Source organism: Nomascus leucogenys, chromosome 6 (assembly GCF_006542625.1).
Source record: "Nomascus leucogenys isolate Asia chromosome 6, Asia_NLE_v1, whole genome shotgun sequence".
NCBI lineage: Eukaryota > Metazoa > Chordata > Mammalia > Primates > Hylobatidae > Nomascus > Nomascus leucogenys.
Window position 1 is genome coordinate 107,308,665 of NC_044386.1, and position 26,010 is coordinate 107,334,674.

At 43.2% G+C, this 26,010-nt stretch overlaps 1 protein-coding gene across 1 annotated transcript in view; it reads right to left on the minus strand.

The window, feature by feature from the left end:
• Nucleotides 1-3,202: 3,202 nt before the first annotated feature.
• DET1 (DET1 partner of COP1 E3 ubiquitin ligase) overlaps nucleotides 3,203-26,010 on the minus strand; it is a 39,010-nt gene continuing 16,202 nt past the window's right edge. The window contains exons 3-5 of the mRNA XM_030814967.1: nucleotides 16,684-16,871; nucleotides 7,181-7,372; nucleotides 3,203-3,863 (exon numbers count right to left, since the gene is read on the minus strand). Coding sequence (XP_030670827.1) covers nucleotides 3,674-3,863; nucleotides 7,181-7,372; nucleotides 16,684-16,871 — 570 coding nt within the window. The 3' untranslated portion in view covers nucleotides 3,203-3,673. The remainder of the gene's footprint in view (nucleotides 3,864-7,180; nucleotides 7,373-16,683; nucleotides 16,872-26,010) is intronic.

Sequence of the window (26,010 nt, forward strand, 5' to 3'; positions counted from 1 at the left end):
CCACCTCGGCCTCCCAAAGCACTGAGATTATAGGCCTGAGCCACCAAGCCTGGCCTACTGAAGGAGGGGTTTTGAAGTGAGAGGCAAAGGTGCAAAACAGCAATTTCAGAGAGTTGAAAAGTAAACAAATAAGGAAAGTCTTACAATGTTGAAAGGATTACTCAGCGATCTTGAGTGCCCATTTTAAGTCTGTGGTCATGAATTTAAGAATAGACGTGGTTTTTCTGCAGCTATTTTCAGCTGTTCAGAGACAGACATGTACAGAGTTGAGAGTTTTCCAAATTTGCATGAAGGAGGCAGAACAGCAAGGAAGTTAAGGGAGTGATTATGGTGTTAGATCATTCAACCTAGGCTGAATAAGGAAAGAAGAGAGGATCTGAGGGTAGGTGACAGCTATGAAGATGCTGGTATCCAGCAAAGGCTAGTGGTCCACCAAAACTCATTCTTTTTTCTTCAGAATGCAAGAGTACACAGGACACAGCTGGCCAGGCACATTACATTTCCCAAGCTCCCTTGCTTGTTAAGTGGCCATATGGTGAGGACCCCTCCAATGGAACATGAAGGGGAGTGATATGTGATCCTAATGGAGAGTCTCCTCCACACTCATCCTCTCCCTATCTCAATCCAGGACAATACCACAATGAATGGCAAAGAAACAAGATGGAAGACACTTGGGTCCTTCAGGCTGTGTGTGGCAGAACCACTCATTGACTCTGAACATCTGCCTTGCACTGTGACCTGAGAGAGAGAGAAAAAAACTCCTCTCTTGTTTAATCACTGCATGTGGGGTCTTTTAGATATGGCAGTTTATCCTTATCCTAACCTGAGTCAGGGATTAGAGGCTTCAGTGGGGTCTAAGATCCTCTGTAGTGGAGGTAGTAAAGAGAGTAAGGTGAAAGGCTAAAACGGAGTGGTCAGAGTGGGGTGTATGAATTATGAAATTGAAACTTCAGAGGTGGGCAGTTAGAGGTGATACAAAGATCTAAGATAGGACCAATGGAATGTATGACTAAGGTGGAGGAAAGTGCAAATTAGGTTTCAGAAAAGATAGGAGATTGGCCTAGGATCACACATGAATGAGCAGAAGGGCCCAGATTCCCACTGGGACCTGAGTGATTTCACACTCCATGCTCTTTCCACTCTGCCAGGTCCTCAGGTTCAATCAAACCACCTGGTTCAAAGAAAAAGCTGCAGGTAAAGTGTTTCTGTGAAGAAAGGTTAGTTCAGCCCCATGACCATGTTACACAACTTCTCCTGGGTAATGGGTAGTACACTACAAGAACACAATTATAGCTAGTATCTGACTTAATAATGGCTCAACTCGGGATTTATTGACTTACAAGACTGCAAAAGCAATACACATTGAGTAAAGTCCTTAAGATGGGGTTATGCCCAGGTAAACCCATCATCAGATATCTTCAACTTACAATGGGTTTATCTGGACGTAACTCCCTCGTAAGTTGAGGAGCAACTGTATTGTTTGTTTGTTTGTTTGTTTGTTTTTTGAGACAGAGTCTGGCTCTGTCCCCCAGGCTGGCTGGAGTGCAGTGGCGCAATCTCGGCTCACTCACTCAAGCCCCACCTCCCGGGTTCACGCCATTCTCCTGCCTCAGCCTCCAAAGTAGCTGGGACTACAGGCGCCTGCCACCACGCCCCGCTAATTTTTTGTATTTATAGTAGAGACGGGGTTTCACCGTGTTAGCCAGGATGGGCTTGATCTCCTGACCTCGTGATCTGCCCGCCTCAGCCTCCCAAAGTGCTGGGATTACAGGCGTGAGCCACCACGCCTGGATGAGCCTTTGTATTGTTAATACATTATTAGAATCATCATGCTTTGCAACCCTATATTTTTCATGATCTATTCAGTATTTCATCCATCCAGGGGCCCAGTGGCAGCATTCACACCCTCCTGTTCTCCTTTGGATGACCACCACGGACTCACCCGGCCTCTCCCTCTAGTCTCTATTCCCTCCAAGCCATCTTCTAGACTGCTGAAAGTTACCTTGTGAAATTCGTATTATGCCTTCTACTACATAAAACCCTAGCAACCTGCACAAGACCTCTCTTCCCAATATCCCCTCAGTCTACTTGTTCAGTCACATTTCCCGTCTCCCTCGCCCCAGTGTATGCTGCAGCTGTATTCGCTTATTTACTATTTTCATACTTCCATGCCTTTGTATATGCTGGGCCTCTCCTTGAAACATCTTCAACCCTTGGTCATACAACACACTCCCATTGATCCAACTCCAGTGCTCTTCCCCAGTATATTTTTCTTTTTCTGCCCTTCCTTCATCTCTCTCCACTGTCCCTAGAGAGACACAATCAGAGCTGTTATTGTACTGTATTATAATAATCTGTCTATTTCTCTCCTCATCCTTGGCATCCTGACATAGTTTCCACTTGACTCATAGTAGGTGCTCAAATCCTGCACTGAATGCTGAAGGAGACTGAATTTAGCTACTCCATTTTGATCATATTGAAATTAGATGAACTGTTTTTGGTGGGACTCAGGATTTCATATCACATTTCTTATTTTCCCAGAGAAAGTCAGTCTGGATGGCAGAGGAAATACAGGGTCCAGCTGTTTGCATCCATGGCCCCTTTCACAGTCTGCTCTGGAACCCAACATTTCAAAGCTACCTTCAAAGTCAGATGTTACTAAACAAGCCTACTACACTATTGGCGGATACATTATGCAGATGAAACATAAACAGGCTGGCAAGAGTTGAGAATGTGACAGAGGATGTGGCTGGGGCCACCAGGTATTTGTGGGATGTCTGTGATGGCTCAGCCATCCAGGAACAGCCAGTCTGGTCTCTGTAGGGACACCTGCGGCTTGCCAGCTCCCACTACCCAAATTACAGTACGTGCTACACAGTATTTGTTTCTGCTGTGGCCAAGGAGAGCTGCTCACTCTTCCACCTGCATGACACAGATGGTACAGATGGGAGCATGCTTCCACATGAGGATGTGCAATTACACCCAGTTCCTCCAGCTGTGACAATTACCAAGCGAAAACCCGAGGGAAGGAAACAATCCTGGCAGATAACTGTCTTCCCTGCTGGCACTTACCACTTACTTCTCCCAGGAACAGCTGCTGCATCCATGGCCTCTCATCTCTTTCACAATCCTTCCTGGAACCCAAGTACTTGAAAAGCATTGGGTATGATAGGAACATAAAGCAGTCATCGAACCACATATATTTAAGTATGAAAATACCATGGCTTTATTTTTCTCTTAAAAAGATAGCCGTGCTTATGAGCTAAATGGAAAGGATGTACGTCGTTCTCATCAGTAAACAAGATTTAACTGCTTTCAGATGCAAACCATAATGCCAAAGAGGTGACATGAAGGGGATAAAAGTCTAATGCTTTCATCTTCACAGCAATCAAATGCAAAGTAAAGCAAAAATGAAATGGACTTAATTAATGCTGGGCATTCCCACAGGGAAAAGGCAAGAGGATATTATAAGAATCAGTAGCAGTATTGTATACAATTTAAAAATTCCATTAGGTTGAGCCACCCTCACTCCTCTCTCTGGCTCTCTCCCATCTGAGGTATAGCAGGCTGGAACTAACAGAGCTAGTAGTCAGGAGCTTTTGCTTTGGAGTCCACTGAGATAAGTGAGTGGCAAAGTCTTGGAAGACCAGATAACCTGGCTCTGGTGAGGCACCTACGTGCAGCAGTGTCGCATATGGAAGTTGACAACATACTCAGCATTAGTCCTCTGCACAGAAATAGCGAAAGGCTCAAAAGGGTGAAAGGTGAAGGCAACAAGGCGTCGCACTGTGTGGTTGATGGGGCGGCCCAATAACCCCGCCTGGATCTCAAACTTGAGTAGGCCCGAGTCCCGGGCATAGAACCTAAAAAGAACAAGGACAGAGACAGAGAAAGAGGGGACAGTATTGATATTCACCATCAAACTGAAATCTAGACAGCAGGGGAATGTGGCAACTCATTATTTTACCTTATTAATGAAATCTCCTCTTATATCAGCCCCAGGTTATCAGAACTATAAAATCACCCTGCTATGACCAGCTCATTTAGTGAAGAGTGATTATAAATTTTACTATGTTGCACTGAGTCACTGGTCATTTCTCTTTCCTGAGATGACTCAGTTTTACAGCCTTAATTATAGCCTCTCCACTTCCAGACACTCCTGCCTCAAGATTGTCTAGGCCAGGGCTAAAAATGAAATGCAAGCCACGTGTGTAATTTTAAATTTTCAGGTAGCCATATTAAAAAAAATGAAAATAAAAAGGGGAAATTTTAATAATATATTTTATTTACTGCAATATATCCAAAATATTATTTCAACCTATAATCAATATCAAACTATTAGTGAGATATTTCTTTTTCTTTTTTTTTTTTTTTTTTGGAAATCTGGTGTGTATTTGACACTTGAGCACATCTCAACTTGAACTAGTACTCAACAGCCACATGTGGCTAGTGGCTACCATATTGGAGAGTGTGGATCTAGGCTCACCTTTTGAGTTTTTCATATTTAAGAATAAATTCTTTTAAAACGTTCTTTTTCATGCACAGAAACAAAATACTAAGTAGTGTTTAATTTTTCATCTAATATGTGGGACTAAAGATGCTTCCATCCATCCTAGTATTTAAATGCCTTTGCCATATGCAAAATAAATGCCCTGTGGTTCGGGGAACTACAGATGATTAGTGAGTGGGGGCTGAATGGCTGAGGCAGGTGGGGGTGGGATGGCAGGGAGGATTCTAGAAAATAAAAAGCCCTGAATTAAAGAGTCCTACAATCTCCTTTTGGAAATCCAATATATAAGCAGCCCTAAAGATATTTATACCTTTTGACTCAATAATCTCATATCCAAGAATTTATATCCTCAGAATTTAAGTGAAGTAACTAGTACATGAATAAAGATGACTACTACGGCATTTGTTTTAATGTAAAAATGTAGAAAGAGAATAAATGCTCAGTGATGGGGGAATGGTTAAAGAAATCACGGTACATGTATTTGATAGAATAATACGCCTTCATTAGGACTGTAATTGTGAGGACTATGTATAATAACAACATGAAATAACATTTATAAAATAAAAACAGACTACAAAAAATGATGCTTACTGTGATTACAACTGTGTAAATGTAAATATGCATATTGACAAAGACTAGACTGGATTATACAATAAAGATATTGGAGGAATGGCATTCTCTCTTCAAATGCCCTTAATATCCTTATATTTCTCATTTTAAATTAAAAATATAAAGAAGAACTATAAGCGAAACCCCTTTATTCAGGAGCAATAGCATTTCCAAATTTTAGATTCATCTTCTTCAATTAGAAAGGTAGGAAAGTCAGAAAGGAGAGAGAAATGTATCTCATGGTACTTGACTCATATCAGATGAGGCCCATATTTTTTATTTGTAAAAAACACATAGCCTTACTCCCACAATTCCCAAACACAAAGGGATTGTAATTTAAAGTGGGTTGTTTGAGCTCTAAATCTCACTCCCGCTTTACAGGACATATGGGTAAATAAGAAATACAGTAAATACTATCCCAGGGATGCAACAAGCAAAATCTAGAATTTGGAGAACGCTAGAGGAAAAACAATCTGGTTTCCTCAATAATTTCATTGCAAAGAAAATAAAAGGGGGAAGAAGAACCTACAGAATAAAAATGACTGGGTCAGGCATGGTGGCTCATGCATGTAATCCCAGCACTTTGGGAGGCTGAGGTGGGTGGATCACCTGAGGTCAAGATTTCGAGGCTAGCCTGGCCAACATGGTGAAACCCCATCTCTACAAAAATTCAAAAATTAGCCAGGTGTGGTGGCGGGCACCTGTAATCCCAGGTACTTGGGAAGCTAAGGCAGGAGAATTGCTTGATCCCGGGAGGCAGAGGTTGCAGTGAGTCAAGATCGTGCCATTGCACTCGAGCCTCGGCAACAGACAGAGACTCCGTCTTAAAAAAAAAAAAAAAAAAAAAATGATTGAAGGGACCAAATGCAATGCATGAACCTTGTTTGAATCTGATGCAAACAAATTAACTATAAAAAGAATATAAGACAACAGGGATACATAAAAACTGACTAGATATTTGAAGATATTAAAGATTTTTTGTTAATTTTTTAAAGATGGGGTAATGGTGTTACTTGTTTTGCTAGGATAACTTGGATTTCCTTTAAAATAACCCAGGACAGTGGTGGGAAGGAGAGGGAGTAGGGGTGGTGATGGAAATAGCTGAGACAGGAGTGGCCACGAGCTGGTAACTGTTGAAGTGGGTGACGGGTACATGAAGGTTTATTATGCTCTTCTACTTTTTGTATATGTTTAAAACTTTCCATAATAAAAAAAAAATTAACTAGTTTTTGGAACTGGACTCTAATTTCCCAAAGGAAATATTATAAATTGTGATTAATTATACAGAATATGTCACACAGGCCCATTTAACACACAATGAGACTGGATGATGAAATATATCTATCATAAAGGTCTAACTACCACTGTTTCTATGTGAAAAAGACCTTCCAAGCTCCAGCCTATAGCCCCAGGAACACACCCACCTTGAGGTAACTCCACTAGTGACAGTAATTCCAGCTCCTCCCCCTAATACTGTTACGGCACACAGAACAGGCTCCATATATGGAGTGACAGATGTGTCTGTGAACTAGACTTCAGTGAGGAAAGAATTTCTTGTAAGACGTCAGTTTCAAACTTCTAACAATAACACAGTAGTCTACCTTCCAAAATTCCTCCAAGTGAGGAAGCATGAGTTTCTTCTAAATCTGTCAGCAGTTCTCCAAATTGTCTCTGCTATTTTTTCTATGAGGTAACATGGCGGGATAAAATAATTTGTGTTAGATACATAATTATAAAGTCTCAATGTCAAAAACTATTATGGAATGGTATTAGATTATTAAATGGGAAAGTACAGCTTCCTCCCCTGGATACCTTTAAAAGAGGACAACACTTATCTGAATTAGACGTTCTGATGAGAAGCAAAGAGCAGGAATAATTTATGAGACTAGTACCTAAATGATCATAGCACTCACTGCATTATAGAAATAGCCTGCCTTTTCAACCTTACCCATGAGTACGAGTGGAGACAGTCACAATCAAATGATGTCCAGGAAAAGAGAAAAAGAAAGCAGGCCATCTTCAGCCCTTAAGCAGTTTGTAGCTATAGCAGTGACACTGTACCTGATCGGGTGATCTCCACAAGTCTTGGGTCGCTCCATGACAGATACCCACTTGTCATCATAACTGAAGAGAGACAAATCCAGATAGGGGCTACCGCTGTAAGACTGAGCACTGATGGGGAGCTGACCCAGCAGCCGGCGTACCGCCTCTGTGTGCCCTCCATACTTGGCATTTATAATAGTGTCTTTGAACCTAAACGAAAGGACCGGTGAGGAAGGCTTTGTTAGTAAGTACACAAAGCTGTCTTGAATTTTAAATTGACAAATATATGTCTAAGAACAACTCATTCTTTAAATACAAATTAAAACCTAGGTAATGAATTAAGACAGAACTGTCTCTCACACATTACAAGTCTGGCCAGCTACTAATACTTTTAAAAAGCAAAACATATAACTAAAAATGGAAAACAACAAATTACTTTAGAAACACGTTTGGGTTTTGGGTTGTTTTGTTTTGTTTTGTTTGTTTTTGAGACAGGGTCTCGCTTTGTTGCCCAGGCTGGAGTACAGTAGTGTGATCTCAGCTCACTGCAGCCTTGACCTCCCAGGCTCAAGCGTTCCTCCCACCTCCGCCCCCAGAGTAGGTGGGACTACAGGCACGTGCCACCACACCCAGCTAATTTTTGTATTTTTTATAGAGATGGGATTTTGCCATGTTGCTCAGGCTGGCCTTGAACTCCTGGGTTCAACTGATCTGCCCGCCTTGGCTTCCCAAAATGCTAGGATTATGGACATAAGCCACCACACCCAGCCCCACTTTAGAAAAGTTAACAAAGGCCGGGCGCGGTGGCTCACGCTTGTAATCCCAGCACTTTGGGAGGCCAAGGCGGGCGGATCACGAGGTCAGGAGATCGAGACCACGGTGAAACCCCGTCTCTACTAAAAATACAAAAAATTAGCCGGGCGTGGTGGCGGGCGCCTGTAGTCCCAGCTACTCGGAGAGGCTGAGGCAGGAGAATGGCGTGAACCTGGGAGGCAGAGCTTGCAGTGAGCTGAGATCGCGCCACTGCACTCCAGCCTGGGTGACAGAGTTAGACTCCGTCTCAAAAAAAAAAAAAGAAAAAGAAAAGTTAACAAAGACTCTACAAACAAGTTTAAAATGAGTATAACTAGTTTATGACAACTATTTCTACTCTTTTCTAATAACTGCTCAACTGGGGAAAAAGGTCAAGAACTTACTTTTCCCCAAATAATTGCCTAAGAATGAATTAGGAAGGAGTTATAGAGAACAGAGAACCCTGAACAGAAGCAGCCTTTGACTCTTCTCGGGATCACCAACTTCCAGCAAGCCTTTCACAAATACATTACCCATTCTTTGTTTGTTTAAATAAAATTTGGAAACTAGCTACCTATACTCCTGCAGAAACACCAGCTAGAAGAATAGTAACAGACACGGAGTCATATATCTGACTCATCTTTGAAAATAATGACAGAACAGTTATTTCTCATCACTGTAACAAATGCTAAATTTTATTTTTTTTTATTTTTTGAGACAGGGTCTCACTATGTTGCCCAGGCTAGAGGGCAGTGGCACAACCTCAGCTTACTGCAATCTCCGCCTCTCCTGGGCTCAAACAATCCTCCTACCTCAGCTTCCCAAGTAGCCAGGACGACAGGTGCGTGCCACCACACCCAGCTAATTTTTTTGTTTTTGTAGAGACAGGATCTCGCCATGTTGCCCAGACTGGTCTTCAACTCCTGGCCTCAAGTGATCCACCCGCCTCAGCCTTCCAAAGTGCTGGGATTACAGGCATGAGCCACCATGCCTGGCCACAAAACTAAATTTAATACTCTTTGACAAGCACTTCTATTCTTCTGGAAATTTACCCTAAGGAATCACTCCTACATGCAGAAAAATCTCTGTGTACATTCATACAGCATTGTTTACAGAGGAAGAAAAAATTAAAAAGCTAATGGAAAACTACCATTTTCAAAGATTATATGGTAACAGGGGAAATGTTTATCACATTTATAAATAAAAGAAGTAGGATACAATACTGTCTATATAATATATTAGGCTAAAAACACAAAGAAAACAAAAACTCACAATTAAAGCAAAGACTGGCAGAAACACATTAAAATGTTAATAGTTGTATAATGACATTTTGAATTTTTTCCTTATTTTTCACTTTCCTACAGCTTCTTAGAAAGAATGTCAACTGTCTACCAGTATATATTTTTTTAAACCTCTATATTCAAGCATATCATATGGTTCAACAATCAAGGGGATATAATTTTTTTTAGTCTGGGAGAAAAGTATAATATCTCATCCCTGAAACAAATGGAATAAAAAACTTCAATGTTCCTAACTTTCATGAGACCAGAAAGATTAATTAGCTGAGGGTAATTTTTATTTTCACTATTAACCTATGGTATTAGATGGACATGAACACTTTTCTGCTCCCCCTAAAGAAAGCCTAGCAAGCAACACTGCTTTTCCATTACTCCTCCTGACAGTAATTTTCACAGCCTCAGTATAAATCATAAAAATAAATCTCGGGCCAAATAGAGCTTATTTTTTCCCTTCCATAAAAGATCCTGGGCACTTCAGTTTTCAGCAAAGATCTGGCACCATCTCATCTACACCTTAGCCCTACCTGACTCACCGACTCACTGGCTTTCAAAGGTAAAATGATAGGGGCTGGCTCACAGCTTTGTGATGACCACAAATCAAAGCATCTGTGATAATCTACAGGTTGAAACAGTTCCTCTTTCTCCGCAGCACCTACCACCTCCACTCTCCGTGCTCCCCACTGATTAAAAGCAGTCACTCCCTTTGATGTCTTCACACTTTAGTTCCTGCCTCAGTGTCACTCTGTCCAGCTATACCTCTCTTAGTTCTCGGTAATTTCAAAATTCTCGGAAACGTTCTTTACAGCACCATAGCCTCCTACTAGTTCCTTGACCTCCTCTCAACCTCAACTGCTTGTTCCACAGTCACACCCTCAACCTCACCATTACCAACGACTGCAAACCCTCTCTAGTCACAGGGTAGACCATCACGCTCTCCAACCATCTTCTCTCCCATCTTTCTGACTCACTCCCTCTATTCATCCCAACTTCAGCAATCCTTCAACCCCCACAGGACCTATAATCCACTGATTCTACCAACTTCTTGCCATCCTACACTCATCATATCCTCTCTTCCTTCCTTCCACATAAGATGAAATCACTAAATCACTCCGTTGCACACATCCTTAACAATCTTAAATTCTCTTGCTTTGTGGTACTTGCTTAGAAAAACTACAATCTCCAGTTAAGCTCAACTCTGCCTATTCCGTGCCTGTACTACTTGGTTTTCTCCATGGCTGTAGAAAAACATACAATGCTCACTTTCAACTTATTAATGCTGCAGGGCACTCGTGCTACATTTCCATAGTCCTTCCAGACTCCCATGCTCGTCCATGACTATTTCATCTCCCCTCCTCCATGCTCACTCTTAGCTAATGGCATCGCTTACTTTGTTACTGACAAATGGAAGTTAGCAGAAGATAACTTTTTTAAAGCTCCCATCAGCACATCTACCCAACATTTGTACATATATAACTTTCTGTGCTCCCATGCAAGGCAAATCCCTCTGCCACTGCACTAGCACCCAACCCCTCTCATACACTTAAGCAGTTCTTCCACTTTCCTAAACTGTTTCCCCTTCTCTACAGGATTGGTCCCAGCTGTATGCAAACATGCCATTTTTTTCCCTCTCATCTAAAAAATAACAAAAACAAAATCTAACACTACCTACCCCTCCAGCTAATGCACCACTTTTCAGCTCCCATTGTAATAAAACTCCTCAAAACACTTTTCCATACTGTCCAACTTTTCTCCTCCCATTCTTTCTTAAACCCACCCTAAAGGGGCTTTCACCCCTACCATCTCACTCAAACTACTCTTGTCAAGGTTACCAATGACCTCCACATTGCTAACTCCAATAAGTTAATTTTCAGTCCCTATTGTACTTGACTCGTCAGGTGGCTGTGACACAGCTAACACTCCTTTGAGAAACTATGAGATATCTCTACTTACAGAATTTTTGATCTTCTCCCCTAAACGTGCTCTACCCACAGGTTTACGGTTTAATGGCAACTCTCTCTTGCAAGCTGTTCAATTCAAAAACATTAGAATTATCTTTGATTTTGTTCTTTCATGACCCATAGGCTATCCTCCATTAATCAACTGGGCTCTAACCTGCAAAAAAAATTGAAAATACAATTACTTACTATTCCCAATGCTACCACTCTGATCCAAGCCACCATTGGTAAGCAACAAATAATCACAGAGGACTTGGTATGTGCCAGACACTCTTCTAGGTGCTTAGGATACATCAGTGGACAGTAAAGAACTTAAATCCTAGTGGCAGGAAACAGAATGCCATAGCTATTACTTACTGGATCACTGCAACAGTCTCTTAACTGGTATCCCTGCTGCCACCCTACCTGCCTACATTCTACTCTTAACAGAACAGCCAGAGTGACTCTGTTAAAACATAAGTGAGACTACATCATTCCTCTGCTCAAACATGACACAATCTACCTCATCTATAGTTAAAGCCAAAGCCATAGTATGGCCTTATGTATCTGCCTACCTTCCCACCCCAAATCAGGTCTCTGACCCTATTTCCAAGTACTCTGCCTCTTGCTCACTCCAGTCCAGCCACCCTGGCCTTCTTGTTGTCCCTCAAATGCATCAGATCTACCTCAGGGCCTTTAGACATGCTATTCCTTTTGCTGGGTATATTCTTCTTCCTGCTATCCACATGGCTTGCTCCCTGACTTCCTTCAAAAGCTTTCTCAACCACCACCTCCTCAGTGAAGCCTATGCTGACAACTCTACTAGGAAAACTGACAATCTCTTCTTAATATACTCAAACCTACCAGTATTCTAACGATTTTATTTTTCCCTTGGACACATTCTTCTTGGACTCCTCCACTCTTGTGCTTCCAAATGGTCTGACAGGTGGACAGTCATTCTGCAAATTCCCTTTGTCATTATCCTCAGGACTCTCTTTGCCTCTCTCCAGTGTCAGACTATTTCCTACATACCATTCTATTGTGGTCTATTGAAGTACATCTCCATAGGCTTCCTTAGAGAACGTACATGAGAAGTAATCTTTTCAGACTTCACAGGTTTGAAAATGTCTCCATTCCACCCTATTATTTGGATATAGAATTCTAAATTGCAAATCACCCTTTTCATAGAATTCTGAGGGCATGATTTTAATGACTTCAAGCTTTCGGTATTATTGATAAGTCTGATGTCATTATGATGACTTATTATTTTTACATGTGAAATGTATGTTCTTTCTTAAAGTTTTCACAATGTTCTCTTTATCACCAATGTTCCAAAATTTCATGATGATATGCCTCTAGGTGGGTCTTTTTCATTGACTGTACTGGATACTAGATGAATCCAGTGGTGTGCTGATAAAGGTTTAATTTTTCTCGGGGGAAAAAAGCCATGATTTGTAGTGCTTCCTGATTTCTGTGGTGTAAATCTTCCTGCCAAGGTACCAATGTGACATTACTCAATGTGCAGTTGCCAAGAGAAGAGCTGTAGCACCTTGTTATATAGTATTTACACCATATAGATAAAATAGATGCAGAAACCACAAGAGCCTAAGTAACAGTAAAATCGGAAATAATTTGGAAATAAGTTTTAATAACGACTTTGTTTAACAATCAGCTTGCAAAAATTCCTGAAAGTTTAACAGTCAGATCTCATGAGCCAGGACAAGCCAGCTCCAGCACTGGATGGTCCTGCCAATCTAAAAATTTATGTTCTTCAGTCCTGGGAAACTATCCCATTATTTCTCCACTTTATGTTCTCCACTGCTCCTTCAGGAATTAGACAGATATTTGACCTCCTAGGCAGATACTCTGTTTTTTGTTTTTTTTTTAATGTTTCTTTTCTAGGTCCCTTATCTATTTACTCTACTTTTTTGGAGAGTTCCTCCACTACATCTAACAAACTTTAAATTTCCAAAAGTTTCTCATTGTTCTAGGAATGTTTTTGTTTTTTGTTGTTTTTTTTTTTTTTTTTGAGATGGAGTCTCGCACTGTCACCCAGGCTGGAGTGCAGTGGCGCAAACTCGGCTCACTGCAAGCTGCGCCTCCTGGGTTCACGCCATTCTCCTGTCTCAGCCTCCCGAGTAGCTGGAACTACAGGCGCCCGCCACCACGCCTGGCTAATTTTTTTTTTTTTTTGGTAGAGATGGGGTTTCACCGTGTTAGCCAGGATGGTCTCGATCTCCTGACCTCATGATCCACCTGCCTTGGCCTCCCAAAGTGCTGGGATTACAGGCATGAGCCACCGTGCACCCGGCTGGAATGTTCCTGTTTTTATACTTTCAATTGTTTCAGCGAATGTAACATTGTTTTGTTTTGTTTTTTCTTTATTTTTGAGATAGGGTCTTACTTTGTCACCTACTCTGGAATGCAGTAGCTTGATCTCGGTTCACTGCAACCTCCGTCTTCCAGGCTCACGAAATCTTCCTGCCTCAGCCCCTCCAAGTAGCTGGGACGACAGGCACATGCCACCACACCCAGCTAATTTTTCTGTTTTTTGGGAGACCAGCCATGTTACCCAGGCTGGTCTTGAACTCCTGAGCTCAAGCGATCAGTCCACGCCAACCTCCCAAAGTGCTAGGATTAAAGGCATAAGCCACCATGCCAGGCCTGTTTCCTTACACTTTATTCTTTATTCTGTTTGTTTTGTGTTGGTGTCTTTTAGGATAAAGGCTTTCCTTAAATGACTCATGATCCTTGGTGTCCATTTTTATTCCTGAACATTTATTTTGACCTATAAGGGTCCCAATTTCATTGATTTTTACCAAAAGATTACTGGGAAAAGATTACTATAAAATTTAGCATTTAGAACCATGTGTTCACAAGAATTAAAAAAAATTTTTCAATTTATATATACATTATATTTTCAATGTAGCAAAGTATGATTAGTGGTCAACAAAATATGTTAGCATACAATTCTGTTGGGGAGATAGACATATAAATTTGAGAATCAGAAGAAACAATGTAAAATTCTCAATTATGGGTATAATTTGCTGTTAATTTTTCATATAAAATACTTGAATACCAAATTACTATGGTAATTAGCATCCTTTTGTTATATTTTAAGGTGTTGGAATAACCTTATTTTAAATATCAATGTTTAATATACACTGAAAATAGCATCCTCTGCAACTACTTAAATTTAGTAGTAACAGGAAAAAAAAATTTTTAAGTCAACTTAAAAATACGTGAGGGTACCCCCAATTTTTCAAAATCTTTTGGTGGTAAAGTAAAATTCTGAAGATCACTGAGCTGGAATATACAATCTTTCTCCTCAGTTTCTTCTGGAACTTTCTGTAATTTTGTTTAATTCCAGATGTATTCTGAAATAATTTTTGGAAAACAGAATTTCTTCTAATTCCTGGATAACTTCATTCATTCAGCAAATACCTACTGAGCTCCTCCCACAGGGCAGACACTGGCCTTGGTGTTGTGGATATGGCAGTAGACATAATAGACAAAATCCCTGCCCACATGGAGCTTATCATCTAGTGACTTCTTTGATGTTTTGACTGAGCGTACCCATCTTTTGTTCTTTTTGTTTTTTGTTTTTGAGACAGGGTCTTGCTCTGTCACCCAGGCTGGAGTGCAGTGGCATGCTCATGGCTCATTACAACCTTTGCCTCCCAGGCTCAAGTGATCCTCCCACCTCAGCCTCCCTAGTAGCTGGGACTACAGGCATGCGCCACCACACTCAGCTGTTTTTTTTTTTTTTTTTTTTTTTTTGCATTTTTTGTAAAGATAGGGTTTTGTCATGTTGCCTAGGCTGGTCTTGAAACTTGGGCTCAAGCGACCCACCTGCCTTGGCCTTCCAAAGTGTTGGGATTACAGGCATGAGCCACCACACTCAGACTGTTACTTGTTAATTATCTGCTTAATTTTGAAGCAAATTTTAAAAGAAAATTCATCCCAAAATGAAAAAAAGCAAAATCTGACCCATGTTCTGCATCTAAAAATTCTTCTATACTGAAGAGATACTAAGGCAGAAGATTTGTGTGAACCAAAGAAAAAGGAAAACACAAGACAGTTGTCTGAATTCAATAGCCATCTATCTGTAATTGAGTACTATCTTTTTTATATAAACATGATGCCACTGCATTAAGATATTTGTTTTCCCCAGTGGCAGTAATGCTTATTCTGATTCATCCACTCACTGTGGTCTGATCTATCTTTGGACCTAAAACAGGATTTTCCATTACTGTCTAAAGTAAGGGAAACAATTTAAGGATGTGAAATATGATGAGGCACTGTCTAACTGAAGTAGGATTTAGTTTAGGCCCTTGGCCCAAAGGAACCATTTGTTTCATGATAATGCACTATGGCAATTATCAGAAGCTCCGGTTCATAGGAGGGCCTTGCTGACTGGGGGGTATATATTTAGGGTGGCCTAAGTGATTTGTAAAGGGCCTCCAGGTGTCAATATCTGTAAATCTCCTCTTCGTGTTGGTCAGTTTTCCTAGGGAAGAATCTCTAACCTCCTGCCTGGAGAGTACAAGCCTGGATGCCATAACTGGGAAGGGGGATAGGACTCTTACCCTTCAGTATGTCAACTTTCACCTAATTCCTCTTTTTAGCATAACATGTCTCATCCCTACTTTTAGATATACCGCATGAACTTGAGACCAGAGCCCATCTGGTTCAATCTGTTCAGAGAATAAACTTCCAGCCTTTTGCAGAGGTAGAAGAAGAGATAGTCACTTGGCTATGTAGACCTAGAAAAGGGATCCAGAGGGTCTGACTGCTCCTTTTAAGAACTTTACCAATCCTCATTTCAGCCTACCTCACAGATACCTTCAGAAGTACTTTCAGAGGCACCTGGGACCTCCAACTTCCTGACCCTTTCCCGAGTTCTCTGGTGTAAGGCAGCTTGTTTCTTGATGACTAAGCTCTGCAGCCTTGAGTTTCTCTCTGAGGTATGCTAAGTCAGTTCTCATTCATTCACTGGCTTTTCAGCTTTTAAAACTTTGTTAATATGTCCTATCTCCCATCGTCTCCTCTCCTATTCTCTTTGTTCTTACAGGTTTATACCTCTTATTCCTTTATTGTCATTTGAGTGGGACTTAGGGATGGAGCAAAGATAAATACATGTGTTCAACATATCATGTTTAACCAAAAGTTTCTAAAATGATTTTATTATTCATTCAATAAACATAAGTGCTTGACAGTTTACCACTGAGGATATAGCAATAAATGAAGATACAGCCTCTATCTTTCTGCAGCTCACATGCAGTCTAGAAAGAATCACAGACAATGCACAAATAATTCCACAGGTGCTGAGACAGAAAGAAGTTCAGGAAGAAACAAGGGGTTATAATAGGCAGACTAACCAAAGCTATGTGGACAGACAGAATAAAAGAAGGTTTCCTAGAGACAACAGCTATTGGCCTAACACTAATTTTTCTAAAGAAAAATTAAGACTGTTGAGTCTGGTGGAACAGCTTACCGGCGCTGGATCTGCCTTGCAAAATTGTTGCTAGAAGCTGAGCAGGGAAACTGGACTTCACTGTGCAGGGTAGCATTACGAAAAAGGTCACAGAAGTTCTCAAAGAGCTCCAAAAGCTCATCTGACGTATTCTCAAACACAGCAATCACCTCTGTCGTCACCATATTGTACACCACAAAGAAAGATGCCTGCAGAAGAAAAGAGAGAGGGGTATGGGACAGCTGAGTATAATGCCATGCGTAGGAAACTTATCACTTATCACTTGGCTGAAAATTCAAGGCATGAATTTTCCAAAAAAAACAAACAACAACAACAACAAGCAAACACCTCAGCTTTACCACTAAGGTGGAAACATGGCTCAAGTGGTTCTGGGAAAATAGGAAGCAACAGTGGGATTTATCAATTGAGAGCCTCAATGTTGCCAGATTTCCCACTGTATCTGTGCTGCTAGAATTACTGAGATGGCCAGCATATAAGTATAAAAAGGTTTTAAATTTTCATTTCAAACTGTGCAAATTCAATATTTTTCCTTCCAAGTGTTTATTCCCTACTTGCTCCCCAACCCACCCTGAAATAAAAAGCACTTCTTAAAATGCCAGATTTAATTTTCTTTCCTGCTGAAAAAGTGATTTGCAGCCTGGGGCTGCCTGTTGGCAAATTATTTTCTCTTGTATGTGTACAGTTGAAAGTTCAATTTGGGGTATTTATTTTTCCCTCTTAATATTTCTAACATGCAGAGAGACACCTTAAGTACATCGTGTTCTAAACTGCCCTGGCACGTTGTATACAAGCAGGGTACTGCTGAACAAATGAAAAATCAGATAGGCGTTTTCCACTTTTTTCTTCATAAATGTTCTTTCAGCCAAGAGTATTTGTAAAATACATTTGAGATTTGTAGCAATTAAGATCAGAGGGGGAACCTGAAAAGCATTCAAATGCCATAGGTGGCAGAGTTACTGCTTTTCTTAAATGGGCCCCTTGGTGGCTAGCCCTCTTCCTTTAAACCTCCAGTGATCTGCTCTGCCTAACAAGGAAGCTCCAAGAACCCCTAATTTTTGTTACAGTGAATGTAGCAGTGTGAATCAACTACTTCTGACAGGACTCTAGAAGTTCTCAGACCACTAGGATTAGTACTCCAGCCTCCTATGATTGAGTTTAAATCTCCATTACCAATTTCTGGAGCCATTCGGCCCACCTGTTTTACTAGTAATTAGTCCTTCTCAGAGCTTATATTACACGGCTTTTGCAGTCACCTGCAAATTAAATTTGGCTGTAAATTAAAGAGGCTAGAGGGTAACCTGAGAATAATACTCATGATATTACCGAGGCCTTGTGTTTGGATGTACTTTTTACTTATTAATCTTATTGGAACCTATCAAATTAAACTGGGGAAGGAGTGCAAAGGACAACTAGGGCAGAAAGATTGGGTTTAGAGTTACAAACTGTATAAGCAAAGCATAGAGCCCTAGTTATGTCGTTAGCTACAACTTATTGTAGCTACCAGAAAAAACTAGGCCACCTTTTAGCAAAGAAGAAAAGGGTAATCTCAAAGGCAGCAGTCACGGACAACTTATTCCCTCCAAAATAAAAGGTAATTATAGCTCAAACCTAAACAAAAGATTGATTCATGTCCTTTCTATGGCCCTGGACAACACTTTGATCCTATCAGGGCTTCACCAGAATCTCTCATAATTACATGGATATAGAATTAAACATTTACTAGCCTTCCCTCCAAGGCAGACTGGGAAATAAAGAACAGGAGAGTGGAGAAGTCAAGGACTTGATTGCAATATCCCATGATACATAAGACAAACCAGATGCTCACCCGTGATTGCTCAATGGGTGACTTCATCATTGATAGGGAAGAAAAAAAATCCACAACAAATGATCTCTAACCATATTACTCCCCTACTTCTTTTTAGAACACATAAACTACAATTCAGAAGGAAAATGTTAGAAGATAATTTACCACAGGTAGCTGGTGAGGTTTTAGGACACAATACCCTGTACAGAATCTGTTAATGGTAGAATCAGCTACAGGTCAATAAGAGATACCAAACTCAGTTGACTTCAAGGTTTACTGATTTGCTGGTTGTTCTGAATTTCCAAACTAGTGTCTAAGGAGGCAATCTGCAAACAGGAGAATGGGGGGACAAAGGTGTAGAAAGGTAGTTCTCTAACTTGGTCAACACTGAAGGGGAGAGGTTTTCAAAGACAAATGCCCAAATTACCCTTAATTTCAACATAGTGTTTCAACCCCCAAATCTTAGCAGTTCTGTGCCCTTTACATCACCTTATTCCCTTTTGGGAAATGCTTCTTCCCCCTACTGAAAGAAAGGCATTCTTCCCCCAAACTGAAAAGCCTTTAAGACTTGCTGTCCTGATGAGTCTCCTCATGGATCATAAATTTCGGCTTCCTTTTGACCTCTTCACTGCTGTACAACCTATGTCCGAGTGAGAGGTGACAGCATGCTGGCAGTCCTCACAGCCCTCGCTCCCGTGGCACTTGAGGAGCCCTTCAGCCCACCGCTGCACTGTAGGAGCCCCTTTCTGGGCTGGCCAAGGCGGGAGCCGGCTCCCTCAGCTTGCAGGGAGGTGTGGAGGGAGAGGTGCGAGCGGGAACTGGGGCTGCATTCGGCGCTTGCGGGCCGGCTGGAGTTCCGGGTGGGCGTGGGCTTGGCGGGCCTCTCACTCAGAGCAGCTGGCCGGCCCTGCCGGCCCCGAGCAATGAGGGGCTTAGCACCCAGGCCAGCGGCTGTGGAGGGTGTACTGGGTCCCCTAGCAGTGCCAGCCCACCGGCGCTGCGCTCGATTTCTCACCGGGCCTCAGCTGCCTTCCCATGGGGCAGGGCTCGGGACCTGCAGCCTGCCATGCCTGAGCCTCCCACCCCCTCCATGGGCTCCTAAGCGGCCGGAGCCTCCCCAAGGAGCGCCACCCCCTGCTCCAGGGCGCCCAGTCCCATCGACCACCCAAGGGCTGAGGAGTGCGAGCACACAGCGCAGGACTGGCAGGCAGCTCCACCTGCAGCCCCAGTGCAGGATCCACTGGGTGAAGCCAGCTGGGCTCCTGAGTCTGGTGGAGATGTGGAGAACCTTTATGTCTAGCTCAGGGATTGTAAATACACCAGTCAGCACCCTGTGTCTAGCTCGAGGTTTGTGGATGCACCAATCGACACTCTGTGTCTGGCTGCTTTGGTGGGGCCTTGGAGAACCTTTGTGTCTATACTCTGAATCTAACTGATCTGATGAGGACGTGGAGAACTTTAATGTCTAGCTCAGGGATGGTAAACGCACCAATCAGCGCCCTGTCAAAACAGACCACTTGGCTCTACCAATCAGCAGGACGTGGGTGGGGCCAGATAAGAGAATAAAAGCAGGCTGCCCGAGCCAGCAGTGGCAACCCGCTCGGGTCCCCTTCCACACTGTGGAAGCTTTGTTCTTTTGCTCTTTGCAACAAATCTTGCTACTGCTCACTCTTTGGGTCCACACTGCTTTTATGAGCTGTAACACTCACCACGAAGGTCTGCAGCTTCACTCCTGAAGCCAGCGAGACCACGAGCCCACTGGGAGGAACGAACAACTCCAGACGTGCAGCCTTAAGAGCTGTAACACTCAATGCGAAGGTCTGCAGCTTCACTCCTGAGCCAGTGAGACCATGAACCCACCAGAAGGAAGAAACTCCGAACACATCCGAACATCAGAAGGAACAAACTCCGGACACGCTGCCTTTAGAACTGTAACACTTACCACGAGGGTCCACGGCTTCATTCTTGAAGTCAGTGAGACCAAGAACCCACCAATTCCAGACACATTTCGGCAACCACGAAGGGACATTTGCCTATTGCCAAGCGGTGAGACAATCGCCAAGCAGTGAGACCATCGCCTATAGCTGAGTGGTGAGACCATCGCCTATCGCCGAGTGGTGAGTACCATCGGACCCCTTTCACTTGCTATTCTGTCCTATCTTTCCTTAGAATTTGGGGGCTAAATACCGGGCAGCTGTCAGCCACTTAAAAGCGACTAGCGTGGCCGCCGGACTAAAGACATGGGTGTCAGGCTTTCTGGGAAAGGGCTCTCTAACAACCCGACTCTTCGGAGTTGGGACCATTGGTTTGCCTAGAACCAGCTTCTGCTTTTCCTGTACTTCTGGGCTGAGCCGAGGGTCAACAGAGAGGAAAGCCATGCAGCTCCGGGGTCCTCACAACATGTTGGTTGACCCTGCAGCCATGAGCAGAACTCTCAAAGGCATGTCGCCCAAGTGAGACTTGCCCACCTATCCTATCTATCCTGACCCTTGCCTCCTGCGTCCTAATGCCTGCCAGACAAACTTCCTCTCGCCTCTCTTCTCTGAGGTTAGACCCGCTTCTAAAAATTGCTACCTGTCTCTGGTGCTTTTCTAGTTTCTCCTATAAGAATGATTTCTAGTGTAAACTCCAAAACTCTGTTACCTTTAGGCACCTGGGCTCACCAATCAGAAAGACATAATTTTTGCCCAAAGCCCCGTCGTAGTGGGGACTACCTGGAATTTTAGGATCCCTCCTCAGACTAATAGGCCTAACAAAAGCTATTCCTGAAGCTAGGATATGGGGAGCCTCAGAAATTGTATCCTTCCTATTCATATAAGTGAGGACAAAAGGTGTCACTCTTCTAACCCTGGAGATCCCTTCCCTCCCTCAGGGTATGGCCCTCCACTTCATTTTGGGGGCGTAACATCTTTATAGGACAGGGGTAAAGTCCCAATACTAACAGGAGAATGCTTAAGACTCTAACAGGTTTTTGAGAATGCATCGGTAAGGGCCACTAAATCCGATTTTTCTCTGTCGGTCCTCCTTGTGGTCTAGGAGGACAGGCAAGGATGCAGGTTTTCGAGAATGCGTCGGTAAGGACCACTAAATCCGACCTTCCTCGGTCCTCCATGTGGTCTGGGAGGAAAACTAGTGTTTCTGCTGCTGTGTAGGGGAGCGCAACTATTCTGATCAGCAGGGTCCAGGGACTGTTGTGGGTTCTTGGGCAGGAGGAGAAACAAAACAAACCAAAACTACGGGCGGTTTTGTCTTTCAGATGGGAAACACTCAGGCATCAACAGGCTCACCCTTGAAATGCATCCTAAGCCATTGGGACCAATTTGACCCACAAACCCTGAAAAAGAGGCGGCTCATTTTTTTCTGCACTACGGCTTGGCCCCAATATTCTCTCTCTGATGGGGAAAAATGGCCACCTGAGGGAAGTACAAATTACAATACTATCCTGCAGCTTGATCTTTTCTGTAAGAGGGAAGGCAAATGGAGTGAAATACCTTGTGTCCAAGCTTTCTTTTCATTGAGGGAGAATACACAACTATGCAAAGCTTGCAATTTACATCCCACAGGAGGACCTCTCAGCTTACCCCCATATCCTAGCCTCCCTATAGCTCCCCTTCCTATTAATGATAATCCTCCTCTAATCTCCCCTGCCCAGAAGGAAATAAGCAAAGAAATCTCCAAAGGTCCACAAAAACCCCCGGGCTATCGGTTATGTCCCCTTCAAGCTGTAGGGGGAGGGGAATTTGGCCCAACCCGGGTACATGTCCCCTTCTCCCTCTCTGATTTAAAACAGATCAAGGCGGACGTGGGGAAGTTTTCAGATGATCCTGATAGGTACATAGATGTCCTACAGGGTCTAGGGCAAACCTTTGACCTCACTTGGAGAGATATCATGCTACTGTTAGATCAAACCCTGGCCTTTAATGAAAAGAATGCGGCTTTAGCTGCAGCCTGAGAGTTTGGAGATACCTGGTATCTTAGTCAAGTAAATGATAGAATGACAGCTGAAGAAAGGGACAAATTCCCTACTGGTCAGCAAGCCATCCCCAGTATGGATCCCCACTGGGACCTTGACTCAGATCATGGGGACTGGAGTCGTAAACATCTGTTGACCTGTGTTCTAGAAGGACTAAGGAGAATTAGAAAAAACCCCATGAATTATTCAATGATGTCCACCATAACTCAAGGAAAGGAAGAAAATCCTTCTGCCTTCCTCGAGCAGCTACGAGAGGCGTTAAGAAAATATACTCCCCTGTCACCTGAATCACTCGAGGGTCAATTGATTCTAAAAGATAAGTTTATTACCCAATCAGCCACAGATATCAGGAGAAAGCTCCAAAAGCAAGCCCTGGGACTGAACAAAATCTAGAGACATTATTAAGCCTGGCAACCTCGGTGTTCTATAATAGGGACCAAGAGGAACAGGCCCAAAAGGAAAAACGAGATCAGAGAAAGGCTGCAGCCTTAGTCATGGCCCTCAGACAAACAAATCTTGGTGGTTCAGAGAGGACAGAAAATGGAGCAGGCCAATTACCTGGTAGGGCTTGTTATCAGTGTGGTTTACTAGGACACTTTAAAAAAGATTGTCCAATGAGAAACAAGCTGCCCCCTCATCCATGTCCACTATGCCGAGGCAATCACTGGAAGGTGCACTGCCCCAGAGGACGAAGGTTCCCTGGGTCAGAAGCTCCCAACCAGATGATCCAACAACAGGACTGAGGGTGCCCCGGGCAAGTGCCAGCTCATGTCATCACCCTCACTGAGCCCCAGGTATGTTTAACTATTGAGGGCCAGGAAATTGACTTCCTCCTGGACACTGGCGTGGCCTTCTCAGTGTTAATCTCCTGTCCTGGATGACTGTCTTCAAGGTCCGTTACCATCCGAGGAATCCTGGGACAGCCTGTAACCAGGTATTTCTCCCACCTCCTCAGTTGTAATTGGGAGACTTTGCACTTTTCACATGCCTTTCTTATTTTGCCTGAAAGTCCCACACCCTTATTAAGGAGAGATATATTAGCCAAGGCTGGAGCTATTATCCACATGAATATGGGGAACAAGTTACCAATTTGTTGTCCCCTACTTGAGGAGGGAATCAACACTGAAGTCTGGGCATTGGAAGGACAATTTGGAAGGGCAAAAAATGCCCGCCCAGTCCAAATCAGGTTAAAAGATCCCACCACTTTTCCTTATCAAAGACAATATCCCTTAAGGCCTAAGCTCATAAAGGATTACAGAATATTGTTAAACATTTGAAAGCTCAAGGCTTAGGAAGGAAATACAGCAGTCCCTGCAACACCCCAATTCTAGGAGTACAAAAACCAAATGGTCAGTGGAGACTAGTGCAAGACCTTAGACTCATTAATGAGGCAGTAATTCCACTATATCCAGTTGTACCCAACCCCTAAACCCTGCTCTCTCAAATACCAGAGGGAGCAGAATGGTTCACGGTTCTGGACCTCAAGGATGCCTTCTTCTGTATTCCCCTGCACTCTGACTCCCAGTTCCTCTTTGCTTTTGAGGATCCCACAGACCACTTGTCCCAACTTACATGGACGGTCTTGCCCCGAGGGTTTAGGGATAGCCCTCATCTGTTTGGTCAGGCCCTAGCCCAAGATCTAGGCCACTTCTCAAGTCCAGGCACTCTGGTCCTTCAATATGTGGATGATTTACCTTTGGCTACCAGTTTGGAAGCCTCGTGCCAGCAGGCTCCTCTAGATCTCTTGAACTTTCTAGCTAATCAAGGGTACAAGGTATCTAGGTCGAAGGCCCAGCTTTGCCTACAGCAGGTCAAATATCTAGGCCTAATCTTAGCCAAAGGGACCAGGGCCCTCAGCAAGGAACTAATACAGCCTATACTGGCTTATCCTTGCCCTAAGACATTAAAACAGTTGCGGGGGTTCCTTGGAATTACTGGCTTTTGCCGACTATGGATCCCCGAATACAGTGAGATAGCCAGGCCCCTCTATACTCTAATAAAGGAAACCCAGAGGGCAAATACTCATCTAGTCGAATGGGAGCCAGAGGCAGAAACAGCCTTCAAAACCTTAAAGCAGGCCCTAGTACAAGCTCCAGCTTTAAGCCTTCCCACAGGACAGAACTTCTCTTTATACGTCACAGAGAGAGCTGGGATAGCTCTTGGAGTCCTTGTTCAGACTCATGGGACAACCCCACAACCAGTGGCATACCTAAGTAAGGAAATTGATGTAGTAGCAAAAGGCTGGCCTCACTGTTTAAGGGTAGTTGCAGCAGTGGCCATCTTAGCGTCAGAGGCTATCAAAATAATACAAGGAAAGGATCTCACTGTCTGGACTACTCATGATGTAAATGGCATACTAGGTGCCAAAGGAAGTTTATGGCTATCAGACAACTGCCTACTTAGATACCAGGCACTACTCCTTGAGGGACCAGTGCTTCAAATACTCACATGCCTGGCCCTCACCCCTGCCACTTTTCCCCCAGAGGATGGGGAACCAATCGAGCATGACTGCCAACAAATTGTAGTCCAGACTTACACCGCCCAAGATGATCTCTTAGAAGTCCCCTTAACTAATCCTGACCTTAACCTATATACCGATGGAAGTTCATTTGTGGAGAATGGGATACGAAGGGCAGGTTACACCATAGTTAGTGATGTAACCATACTTGAAAGCAAGCCTCTTCCCCTAGGGACCAGTGCCCAGTTAGCAGAACTAGTGGCACTTACCCGAGCCTTAGAACTGGGAAAGGGAAAAAGAATAAATGTGTATACAGATAGCAAGTATGCTTATCTAATCCTACATGCCCATGCTGCAATATGGAAAGAGAGGGAGTTCCTAACCTCCAGGGGAACCCCCATTAAATACCACAAGGAAATTATAGTTATTGCACACAGTGCAAAAACCCAAGGAGGTGGCAGTCTTACACTGCCAAAGCCATCAGAAAGGTGAAGGAGAGAAGGCAGAAGGAAACCATCAGGCAGATGCTGAGGCCAAGGTTGCTGCCAGGCAGAATCCCCCATTAGAAATACCAATGGAAGGGCCCTTGGTATGGAACAACCCCCTCCAGGAGATGAAGCCCCAGTATTCCCCGACTGAAACAGAATGGGGACTTTCACGGGGACATAGTTTTCTCCCTTCAGGGTGGTTGGTGACAGAAGAAGGAAAGGTACTTATACCCAAAGCCAGCCAGTGGAAAATACTTAAAACCCTCCACCAAACTTTTCATATGGGTATTGAAAACACTAATCAAATGGCCAAATCCCTATTTACGGGGCCAAATCTCCTCCGGACCATCCAACAGGTAGTCAAAGCCTGTGAGGTGTGCCAAAAGAATAACCCCTTGGTACATTGTAAGGCCCCTTTGGGGGAACAAAGAATAGGTCACTATCCCGGAGAGGACTGGCAGTTAGACTTCACCCATATGCCTAAGTCAAACGGATTTCAATACTTGTTGGTCTGTGTTGATACCTTTACAAATTGGATAGAAGCTTTCCCCTGCAAGACAGAGAAGGCTCAGGAAGTGATTAAAGTCCTAATTCATGAAATAAT